The sequence below is a fragment of the Cygnus atratus genome, chromosome 2 (assembly GCF_013377495.2).
Source record: "Cygnus atratus isolate AKBS03 ecotype Queensland, Australia chromosome 2, CAtr_DNAZoo_HiC_assembly, whole genome shotgun sequence".
NCBI classification, from domain to species: domain Eukaryota; kingdom Metazoa; phylum Chordata; class Aves; order Anseriformes; family Anatidae; genus Cygnus; species Cygnus atratus.
The window spans coordinates 85,972,228-85,984,836 of NC_066363.1; the positions used below are offsets into that span (position 1 = coordinate 85,972,228).

The 12,609-nt window shown below is 37.6% G+C and overlaps 1 protein-coding gene across 2 annotated transcripts in view; it reads right to left on the reverse strand.

The window, feature by feature from the left end:
• Positions 1 to 3,082: 3,082 nt before the first annotated feature.
• Positions 3,083 to 12,609, reverse strand: part of TENT4A (terminal nucleotidyltransferase 4A) — a 60,154-nt gene continuing 50,627 nt past the window's right edge. For both annotated transcript variants that reach the window (XM_050709191.1, XM_050709190.1), the window contains one exon: positions 3,083 to 5,513. In XM_050709191.1, coding sequence (XP_050565148.1) covers positions 5,334 to 5,513 — 180 coding nt within the window. In that variant the 3' untranslated portion in view covers positions 3,083 to 5,333. The remainder of the gene's footprint in view (positions 5,514 to 12,609) is intronic.

The window sequence follows — 12,609 nt, forward strand, 5'->3', positions numbered from 1 at the left end:
AAGGTCTCTATAGGGATGTTAAAACTAATCATGCACTCATAGGAGAGAACTTGAACTCTGCTCATCCACACAGAACTCCGCATACATACATGAACAGCTAGCAGATTAACCTTATTCTTTTGTCATCAATCTCCTAAGAAATTTCCCCTGAGAGAACAAAGATCACTGGATGTTCTCTCCCAAGATTATATACTGAGTGGTACTCGAGCTATCTGTTATCACCTGAGCAGGTAACTCTTGACATGGGCGAGATTTCACCTACTCACCTTGACACTCAAAATTAGCCAGATATGTCCAACTGGACTGTTGAAGAGGGTGAATGTAGCCTGTCAGAAGATTCAGCTTCTCCTCTGTGGAAAGGAGGAACATGAAGAGAGGAATCTTCTTGCAAAGATCAACACAAAAAAAGACATGCCTCAAGTGGATCAGTGCCATAGTTTTTACCAATAGGAAGCGGTTATTCTGACACAGAGGTTACAGGCTTCCAGTTTAAATACAGGAGTTTCTGTGTGAGGCTGAAAGCTGTGATGTTGCTTGATTTAGGTTTAAAAATAAGTCTAAAGCATTTATTTGAAACATGTTTCTTACTGAGCCAGTAAATCAACTTTGTGTTCAATCAACTCTTGTAACTAACTTAGGCAATAAACAACTTGCTGCACGGCAAAGAATTCAGAGCAGGAAAATGTGTCATAGCAACAGGGCAGGAAAAAGTAGGTAGGAGGAGATGCTCTTTATGCCCATAATCCCAGCATAAGAGACGGGAGGACAAAGGCTATTAACAATACCACTTGAGAAAGTTTTCCAGATCTCAAGCGTAAAGACATTTATATTCACAGTATGAGAAGGCATTTGGGCTATTTCCTGAAGAACAAAATCCCTCCATTCATAATTTCTATGTTCGCACAACAATTACTTGATTAAAAAAAGCAAGTGGGAGGAGAAACCCTATTTTGATTTGATGGTGAAAGGCCACTCTCCCACAGGCAATGCTGTCTCAGAACTTTTATGGTAGTGCAATACTTAGAAGAAATGTGAGCAGAGGTGTAGGAAACAGGAAGCAATTTTGCATATTTCAGGTACAAAGATGTTTCACAAAAGACATCCTTATCCTTTCACTGAAATACAGCTGTAGCCTGTAACCATTACTTTTACCACTTATAACAAAATCACTGCCAATTTTCTAGTAAGAAGCCTTGGTTAAAAACATTTTGACCAATAGATCTCTTGCAGACGAGCTGTTCATGGGTATCCTTAAGTGATCTACTACTACTAGGAGTGTATGAAAGACTTCTGCAATCCAAAGCAAGCAAGGCACCTCCAGGATTGAAACCTCCAGGTGGTCTGTTGGAAGTAAAAATAAACAAGTTAATATTGTAGTTGAAAGGAAAGACGAATGCCATCTGAAGATTTGGGGGAAGGTCTTCCGGCTGTGAACTTGAGGTTCAATAAATAGAGTATTGTCATTCTGATACCATTTTCTGTTACGGGTAAATTGAAGTAAACAATCTGAATAGCAGGGTTTATTTACATACCAACACGAGTTTTTGTTCTAGTTTTCACTCACCACCATTCAAAACAGTTTATGTACATCAGCCACCAAATTGATGTTTCTCATGTCTCTTAATTGGAGAATTCAGGACATAAGTTTTAGTCCAGATGTTACTAAAATTCATAAGGACACAAAGTCAGCAGTAGCCAGAAAATAGGCTTGTTGTGTTTAAGAGCTCAAAAGTTGACACAGATGTGTCAAACACGTGTGTGGGGGGTGTCAATCGGCTGACCATTCACAACTTTATTGTTGTGTTAAAGTTGTATTCACAACTTTAGTGCTTGCTTTTTCCCCACAGCTGAAAGATCACATTGGTTGAAGGTTTCAATACTGCTTGTTGACCGACTGTTGCTGTGCCACTTTCTCTTCCTGTGTTCAAGAAGCTGTCCAAAGTGTCCAAAGTTGTTCTGTGAAAAAAAGAGATCATGAACAAGCAACATAGCACCAAGTCATACCTGTATCTTACCCTGCCTCAGTGCGTAGGTGGATGCAGGAGTGAATTACAGAAGTCCAGTGCAACACCAGTGCTGACATCTCTTGGAAATGGCAACAGATAATGACCAAGTTTTTTCTAATACATACTCTGTGGATCCCATTCGTCCACTCACTTTGCAAGTCTCTTCCACGTCAAAAGACCAAGGCTAATTTTGCCCATCAACACAGTACAAAACCAGTCAGCAGAGGCAGGAAATAGGTGGGGTGGGTATCTGCAGTTATTACCAGAGAACAGACAGGGGTTCAAGGGAGCACGGGGAGACTCCTAGTATATTAACAGGAGTAGACTAACAAGGATAAAAATGGGGCAGAATTTGTGAGAAGATGAAGGGTGATAGGTTGATGGCTGGTGATAGGGTGATGGTTGGACCAGATGATCTTGGAGGTCTTTTCAAACCTTCATGATTCTATAAGAATAAAGCAAAGTCATCTGGACAGGAAGAGGCAAAGGCCAGGAGGAGTTCCATAACCATGCTGCTGCTATTGTCTCACCTGCACTAAATCTTTGTGTCTGCAGAGATTATATATCCCTCTATCAGCCATGCCCCACTGGCTAACTGAACTGAACAGAACATTGTTATCCCAACTACTACCACATGCTTTTTGGTTAGCTTTCTGTCCTCCTACTCCCCCACCTTATGGATACTATGACCAAGTATCACAGACTTCTCTGGTTCTGAATCCTTAGCCCTTCATTACTATCATTTAAATATAGTTCAGTTACCTTTTCTTGGAGTTCAGAGTTAGACAAGTCCCTTCCGAAGACTCGATTTCTGAAATTCTGAATTTGAATCAGTTATTGAAATTCAGAGGGTTAATAAAAAACAAAAGACAAGATGCATCCAATCTTTGAAGTGGCTAAAAACTGGACAAAAATTTTGAAAGGAGTTTAGAAGTTACAGGGAGAAATTAAAAATTATATGGAAAGTTAAGGTACTTCAAGGGATCGGTTAATCAATCTCCTCTTTTAAGAATGTTGGGGACTACCTCCAGCTCCTTTGCACTCTCATATTATCAGGGGACCAAATGCACAACTATGAAACCAACAGCCATACTCATTGCTCCCTTTATAAATACAAAGAACAGTGAGCAGAGAGTGCCCATCCACCTTCCAAGCTCATTCTGAAGATGTCTGGCATTTACACTGAAGCTGATGTTCAAAGCACCTGTCAAACAATGGGATAAGGTCAAATATTACTTCATCCACTACATTTCTCATAAAGATGTACAGAAGAGTGACTGGTCTCCAAAGTTTATTAAAAATCAAAGAATAGAAAACTTTACATAAAAATATGTCAATTTTAGCTTCCACATAGTTGTCCACACAAAAAATTTAAACATGATTTTTTTAAACCTGTAGCACATAACCACAGTGATAGCCAGGCCAATTTATTTGGTTCACCATGACTGAAGTGTTACATGATACCACTTTTCAAATGAATTTCGCTTTAAAATGGACGCTAGTATAAGACACCAACTAAAGCCTTTGAAGGCTCTTTAATGTAGTTATGCTCAATATTGCTAGTGTGTGAAGACTAAGCAGTACAGGCTCATGTAACAGCCCTTAGATATTATTTATGAATCAGCTCACAATTTTTATTTTTATTTAAAATTGTGATGAATCTGAGCATTAAGACAAACTTTTTGCAAACAGATATGCACTACTCTACTTTGGAATGTTGCCCTCTCTCCCCTCAAAGACCTGTTCTGTTCAACAGATTCAGTAATAACATGAACTACTTCTGCTTCAAAGGCATACAGCGTATTAAAAAGCTTCATGCTTGACACCTCATTTTAATAGTCAGATATCAGTTTTAAAACCACCTGTATCTGTACACAGTATAGATGTCCTGTTAACAGGATTCTTCAGCCTTCTCTGCTAATGGATTTATAGAACTGATCTGTAGTTTTCTGTATAGTTTAAGAACTTTCATTAAAAAAATGGGAAGTCAGAGGGCGTGAGATGTGACCTACTCCCAGGACAACTGTGGTGCTTTAAAAACTCAGGGTTAGGCAGGATGTACATTTTTCAAAAAGTTAAAGACAGTGTTTGTCATGGCAATACACACTTGCATAGTATACCTGTATGCATCTGTAAATTAAGTGCCAGCCACTCATACTGTGTACAACACTGGGCTGTGCTCTCCTGCAATACATTAAAAGATACTTCTCATAATGCTTAGAGCAGCTGAAGTACTTTTTATATATTTGCTCTTAACAGAACTAATGCATACTGCTATACAGATTCCTTAATGGAATCAACATATTTCCTTTCTCCACATTCCTTAAGCCGGGTACCTCTGTTTAATAATGTTGTTTGAACCCGAACATTAACAGGTTACATTACTAAAATGCATCAAAGCGTGTAGTTCACAGCTTTTTAATTTCACATCAGGACTTGAACCAACCTTCCCCCCCTCCCCAAAAGTTTCCTTTCTGGTACTAAGAATGCTGGATTTGTCGTCTAGTAAAAGGAATAAAATTAAAACTCATTGGTCAGAGCAAGACAACTGATAGAGGCCAGACAATGAGCTAAAAAACATAGGGTCGAAATGCTTTGGAGCGTAATACCTTCTTAAAACCATAAGCCAAATCGCACTTTCATTGTGAATCGAGAAGCCTCAAATATTACCAAATGTCATGTTTGTAACACTGCTCAGACAACCTGCCAAAACTATGAACCCAACTTAGATAATGCAACCTGGGAAAGGATCTGTAAATTAAAAAACTTCTTCCCCTTAAATATAACTTATGTGACAATATGAAATTAAATTAAAAATTCCAAGTTATTGCACAAATTATACCTCCAATATTTACAGAGCAAAAAATTCTGAACTTTGAAACAAACAGGAGAGCAGCAAATTTATTTTTTTATGAATTCCCAACTTGATTTGCTGCAAAGAAAAAAAATCCAAGGGGCTGAAGTTTCCTTCACTTCCAAAATAAAAGAAAACAGAACCCACAAAGGAACAGATGTAGCCACAGCAAAAAAAGCCACAGCATTTGTAAATGTCCTTGCAGTTCCATTGTCAGAGCTGCTTCGGCACTGTATGAACCATTGTGGGAAGGCAGAAAAACAAACTTCCACATTTAATAAGGCTTCACAGATAAGCACAACTACTTCTTGAAGATGGACTGAACCACCACACAAAGAAACATGCAAAGAAGTCAGCTGCAGATATTTGGCAACACCAATAAAACGATGTGCTGGACGCTGGTCTCCATCCCTCAAGTCGAGTGGCACTCGCTCAGTTTGTCTGAACAGGGAAGGTCATTTTGGCATCTGCCATTATCTGCTCAGACTAATAGGCAAACTGTCTCTGTGTTTTTTTCTTCTCCATATATTACGATTGTACTGGTGGTGTCCTCTGTTACCAACTGGTTGCCTCATGCCTCCACTGCTGACAGGGCTGTAGCTGTTGCCTTGATTATGAGTTCCTTTCATAGAAAACTTCATTCCACTGTGCTGCTAAAAAAAAAAAAAAAAAGATTCACTCAGTTTAGGCATACAAACAAACGAAACAAAGCACATATCAGTAGTATTTCCTCAACATACATCATTCCCACTGAACATCGCTTGACACAACTGATCTTTCCACGCTTGTCTAGTTTTAGCTACTCAAGTCCAATGGCACTAACAGCTTAAGTGTTTACTTCAAAAAATGTCCTGCAAATGAAAATGTAGATTTAAAAGCATCCTTAAAAACCTTTCATCTCAGTATGAAATATGCTTCACCCTTATAAAAACACAGGCCTTCCACATTAAACACTAATTGTGACAGTCGTGTCTATTTTAAAGATTCTTAGCAAGAGCATGACCAAGTGAAATATCCAATAAGACTTTCAGGAACATTATCATTAAGGAACACAGGAGCATGATCACATGAGCTGATGCAGACAAAGGACAAGCTCATTCTGCCAATAATCTCACTGAGCTACAGGTAAACTAGCTACGGCTTGTAAGCATCTGGGCCTATTCTGATAAATCTTCCCAGTCTGATCCATACCCTACACCCAGACCAAGGCAAAACGATCAGGAATATAGCATGACACTATGTCTTTGGGAGAATCTCCAATAACTTGGAACAGCAACTGCTGAAAATGTTTATGGTTTGGTAGATGTATGCTATTAAGGTACTACAGTTGTCCCTATCACTTAGCACCACAGTAAGTTGGGTTAGTATTTATGTACTTAAGATAGGTACAAGAATTTCGAAAGATGAAATTGAAACAGACTTTCCAAACACTTGCAACTTCATTGCAAGCAACTTTTTCTGATGCCTGAAGGAAATAAAGACAATTGACTGCTTTTAACAAAAGCTAATACACCATTTTGTCTACCTTAATTGGTTTAGCAGGGACACCACAATGCTAACATGAGGGAACTCCTTAGAATACGAAATATCTGCAGATACTTTATTAACTCACATTTCCAAACAAGTCTGGAGTAGAAAGAGAAATTATGAGAACAACAACAAGTCATCATTAAAACTATTTAAGGGATAATGCCATACACAGCTTTTTACTGTCAAAACATAGCTAGAAGAGACACTGAGCATCCAGAAAAAAAGCCAGTGAAGACTAGTGTTGAGGAATAACTGCAGTTAACTGCAGGGCGGCAAAAGAACTCAAACTCATTTCATTTGTAGGAAGTGCCCCGTGGTGACCTACCTTATCAGCCTCCAATATGCAACTTCTAAAACTCCCAAGACAGACATGCTAAGTGCTTTCCTCAGGCTAGCAACGGTAAAATAATCAAGGATGAAAAGGAAAAGAGATTAAAGAGGAGAATCCTTCATTCTCAGGAGACAAAATTACTCCAAATTTATTTATTGAAGTATGTTGCCAAAACACCTACCAAAAACTATTTATCAAAGTCAGCAAAAAGAAGCTAAAAAAATTTTTGGCAAGTGGTCCTTCAAACTAACACCATTTGTCACATTCTTGTGCAGCAAAATTTTCTAGTTCAACGTGTACATCTATCAATTATATAAGCAGACAATCAAGCACCTACAAGTATCAAGTAAGTCACTACGATTAAATGAGGTCAAATACTACAAATGATCCTACTACAGTCAAAACACTAAGAACAGCCAGTACTCATCAGTTATTCTTGACTATATGATGAAAGAGACATAACTTCAACTTTGCTATTGTAAAACCAGTATAAAACTGAGTAAGGCAGATACAGAACCTAAGCAAGCCCATCATCTTCAATTGGAAATGAACTATCTAGCAACTCAGTCCTCAATTTGAGTGTTCAGCAAAAAAAAAATTACTGGGGGTGTGTTGGCAGACAATGCTTCACTCAAATCACATCAGCCAACCACCACTGCAAATATGATTAATCCCTCTCTGCCTGTATCCTCAAAAGAAGTTATATCCTTGGTTTGTTGAAGAGGTAATCAAGTGTCCAAATAATTGCTACTAAGCTAGCCAAAAAGCCATCTCTAGCTTTTCATAGAACACTTTGAACATCTTTTTAAGAGCAGAATCTCTAGCTTTTCACAGAACACTTTGAACATCTTTTTAAGAGCAGAATCTCAATGTTTAATGGCTCCATCAGTTGACAGACAGGTGCTTAAGGAAGAGACATAAGAGGTCCCTGAGTCAACTAAGTACTAAGGTGATAACTTTATACCTAGTGGGTCTCTACTAGCTATCATTCATTAGTTCTTTTCTGATTTGCAAAAGCATAATGTGCATCGTCTTTAATTTGAACCTATTAGCTGGTGATTTTTCAGCTCTTGGAGTAATTCATTTCTTGTCATTCTGTTTTTTTTCCATGCTGCTGATGATTAGTGAGATCTTGACCATGTACCTCCTCATTCTCTTCACCAGACTGAATCATTCATTTTGTAGAGAACCTATTCCATATTTGATCACCCTTGCCATCCCTTCCCTACTCTTCTTCCATTTGTATTATAACTTTCTTCTAATGTGGGAGGCAAAATTGTACTCATCATTCATGATGTGGGGATGCACATGAATTTTCCTGTGATGTTTTCATTCCCATTCTTTATTCCTAACAATGCCTAAAATCTGGTTTGACAATTAATGCTTTCATGATTTCATACTGAGAATTATCAAAGCAGTTTTCTGCAAAAATGTCAAGATCTCATCTTTGCAACAAACTGTCAGCCCAGGGCATACCGCCCTTTGCAAAGAGTTAAAGCATTTCTCTCTCTCTCCTGATGGACCCCTTTGAAAGGTCTTCCACAACTCTTCTTGGTTGGCCCTGCAGGAGCTTAACTCCACCTGCAAACTTTGCCACACATTATCCATTGCCTTTTAGATGGTAGACAACATGAGACGCAACACAAACGATGAACTCCATTTACTATGAAGACTTAAGATCTTATCTTTTATGTCTTAAGTTTATCTCATTAAGGTTATAAAATATATCTAACTAGTTCATTGTTTACAAGAAGACATGCTTCTTTCACTATTCCAGAATCTCTGGTAAAGGAAGTTTAATGTCTTGTGGAAATTCCAAGAGACTGTGCCTACTCTTATCCACACGATCAGGACTCCCATAATCACTGAGACATGGCATGTCTAATCACATGATAGCTAGAAAAAGAGCTCCAATAACCAAAACGAAAGCCCTGTATCTACCATCTGACAGACAAATCTTTACATGTCTTTAGTTTAGATGTTTTGACTTCTTTAGATCTATTTCCCTCGACAAGAGAACATATGACCACTGATTCAACAACTAAATGATAGATTTTTGTTTGCTTGTTTTTGACAAGCATGCTCTGAACTTGGTCTTCTGCAAATAAAAGCTGCTAGATGTAGAGGAAAACTTAAACTTGAGTCTAAAACAAGCTGGGGAAAAACCTGTAACAGGTTAAAAAAGTTTTCCAGATGTTTTAACAGAAATTTAAGAAAAGAGTGTTCCTAGCCTTTGCTCCAAGTGACAGAAAACCAGTGGAAATTGAAAAGCCAGGTAATTATTTGCTAAAGAAACTAAACTTTTCATCTTAAATACTGGCAAATTTACTACATGAAAGTGATGACAGTCAAAGACTCAGTATCCAGTCAGAATTTCTAGCCAAAAGTCACCTACATTTCAAAAACAACACAAACTGCATAATTAACAAAACTGCAGTCTGAACAGTTTCTAAACCTTTTTTTTTTGTCTGTTATCATCTCTAAAATAAGGAGAAAAAAGGAGAGAGAGCAATGTAAATGATGCATCAATACTAAACTTCAGAAGAAACGACATTATGCATACAGCACTCAATTTGTAAATAAGAGAAAGTTTAGAAAATAAGTTTAGAAAACCTATTACTATTACATTGTTAATGCTACAAGATTAATGGCCATGATTGAATCCAGTCCGCAGTCGATAGGAATTGTGATCATTCAGCTGGCATATTTCAAAATCGTTTCATGTAAAATATTTTGTGGCATACCACACTTTTTAACGCACCCTTAACATTTTAAGTATCCCCTTAAATACCTTACTATACATCCTCAAAATGTCTCAAAGTTCTTTTCAATTTCTCACATTGTTTCCAAACTTTATTTCAGGCATATAGCAAAACCCACAACCCTTATTTTGAGGATTTACATCCACTTTTCCACTGAGCATAGCATCTGGAAATACACTAAAAAGCATTCTGTATGCAGATAAAATTTAACTTCTTATTCTTTATAAAAAACGCTGTTTTGCAGAGAAACAACCTGATATTTTAATCATTAAAACACTACTGATAAACTAAGTACTAGGCAATGGTTCATTAGCCTCATTACTTTTAAGCTAACAAGATCACACAATGTACTTGTACCAGCTACTTGAGCATACTCTTTACCTGCTAAGATTTATATGGTTTATATTTTTTAAGCTGAAATACAGCAAAAAAATTCTAAGCAACTCGTGTAAGAATTGTAATCTGTGGAAATAAGGCCCAAAGCACTCAAATACCAGAGATGCTTCCCCTCCTTTTTGACCCCCTTTGTTTGGGCCTACTGGCCAATTTCATCATCTCTTATCTCCTAACACCAGGAAACCAAAAGACTCAAAGCCACAAGGGAACAGTTTATATCAGCCCTTAGCACCTTATCCTACTTTGTACATTTGCTCTGCCAGTAGCCTGGAAAAACAAAGGGAAGCTTTTGGTTCTCTTTCCCTTTTAACTGGTCAGGCAACTATTAATCTGGGTAGTTCAATGATAAACTGGTATTTGAGAGATCAGAAGGCCTATTTCCCTGAGTGACTGAGTAAGAAAGTACAGAGTGAAGTTGAATCTGACGCACAAAATACAAATACTCTTTGATCTTTTCATGTCAAGTTTCAAAAACTGGAGATGAGTCAAAATAAAACTACTGGAAGACAGAATTCGTACTCCGAGTTTGATACTATCATGAGATGGCCTGTGTGTTTTCATTTGAATACTTATTAAGCAGAACAGGAGATGATAGTATTTTTGTCCCAAGTAAAAGCTGAGAAATGTCAGTAAGAGATTTGTCTTTAAGGTCTAAAACTGCCAGTATTAAGCTAGAATATCTATTTCAGCGAAAAGGCCCAAAGCACTCTCCAAATGATAAGTTCGTGTCAATATGGCAAATAGGAAAAGCAGAGGAAACATATATGCAGATATTTAAACCAATCTGACTTTGGGGCCAGCCATCTGATTACAGTGACATCGGAAGAGAAAGGTATGCTAGACAAACAAAAAACAGGTAATAATTCTACATCTTCTTACAGATTCTTTTGGTGGTTTTTCTGGTTGTTTAAATTTATGGTGAACTCCTGTTCCTAGAAACTGCTATTTAGCCTGTGTCAAGTACTCAGGAAGCAGCCTGGTGAAACTTTCGGTCATGTAAGCATGGAGGTTGGAAAGTTGGAAAGAACCTCTGGAGACCATATAATCCAACTTCTGCTATAAGCACTCTTATAGTAGGTCATCCAGGGTCCAGTTACCTGAATCGGTTTCCATACATGGGAGGATATGACCACATAAGGACTACCCATATAAATACATGACAATCTACAATAAAATATTTTGAACACTAGTTTCAGTTAAACTGCCTCTGAAACTATCGTAATTGCCAAACAAAGCAACCCCATCAACAATTGCTCTAGGCAACAGCAAGCTCTGAAGCAAAGTATTTTAGCCAGTGAAGTGCCTATAAGGCTATCAGTGCTCTTTTACATTGCTTTATATGGCTGGACAAAAAAAATTGAAAAACAAATACGTTCTTGTAAAAGTAATTTAGATTGTGGTATTTTAGCACTGGCATTAAGATTTCATTTCCTAGTTGTTTTCTGTCCTCCACAAGTGAGCTAGCAAATGCTAGCTCAATGCTAGAATAAATAGTGCTCTTGGACAGAACAGACACACTGGAAGCCATTGCAGCAGAAGGACTGGTGTTCACTATTTTTAGATATTTTTTTAAGATACTTTTGAATCAAAAGAGCACTCTTCGGGGAAAAAACGAAACTTGAAAAGTTAAAAAGTTCTGAACAACTACGTTTCTTCCATCTTCATTAGTGACTTTTCAAGTGACCAGCAATCCAAGAACAAACTGAACAGAGCTTGTCATCCCAAGATGACACTTCTCCTAATGTGAAGTCACCAATTTTTCTCCCCTCCATTGACCTGGACATGCACACCAATACCTTATCTTCTGCTGATCCCAGTGGACAGCTAGTAAAGATGAGCCTATTAAAAGTGATATACTAGTATATAGGATGTTACTACCTCTCCAGTAACATCAACTGCAAGAGGAAAGCTATCAACCTAATCCAGTTCCATCATGCTCCAGAAAGTTGCAGATGAAAAGCATACATTTATAATATTCTGTGTAGAATGATTTCGGTTCCCACTTTTGACTGGGCTGGCCACAAACTTTATCTAAAAAGAACATTTCTACTATATAATACAAGCTTTCACTAAATTCAGTGCCAAAAAAAATCATCCCAACACTGTAGATAGCAAGAAAATTCTGATTTCACATGAATCCAAAGGGCACATCCTTGTCAAGCAAAAGTCACAGAAAATTTCCCAGTTTTAAACATGTACACATTGTACATGCTAGTAAAGGACAGCCAAGTAACAGAAAACCAAAGAAAATGCTGTAAAACAGTTGTTTTCCAAGACTCCCAATTGCAACTACAGTCCAAAATTCATTCAACACATTGCCTCTTCACAACCAAGTCAACTCAATGCCAACTTATTTTGTACCAACAACTGCATGCCTAAAAACTGGATTGTGTTTTGATGTAATTTTGATGAATTTAAGCTCCAAGATACCTCTTCAGAGAAAGTTGTTAAGGAAAAGAACAAACTAGACTAAGCTTGTATTTTATGCGAAGTTTAGCGTAAAACAGGAGAATACTTTAAATGAACTTCAGGAGTTTCAGATCATACACTCATGAATACTCCATTGCAGACACTAAAATAGCAAAACACGGTTCTATTGACTTCTCAGTGATAGAAAAAAAAAGTCCTGTTCAAGTAAGCTGTTTCTGCCCAGGTAAGACTCAGCCATAGGAAAGGACAGGTAAACAGAGAAAAATCAGATTTATCATTCAGCAGATTAAAACAAAAGGC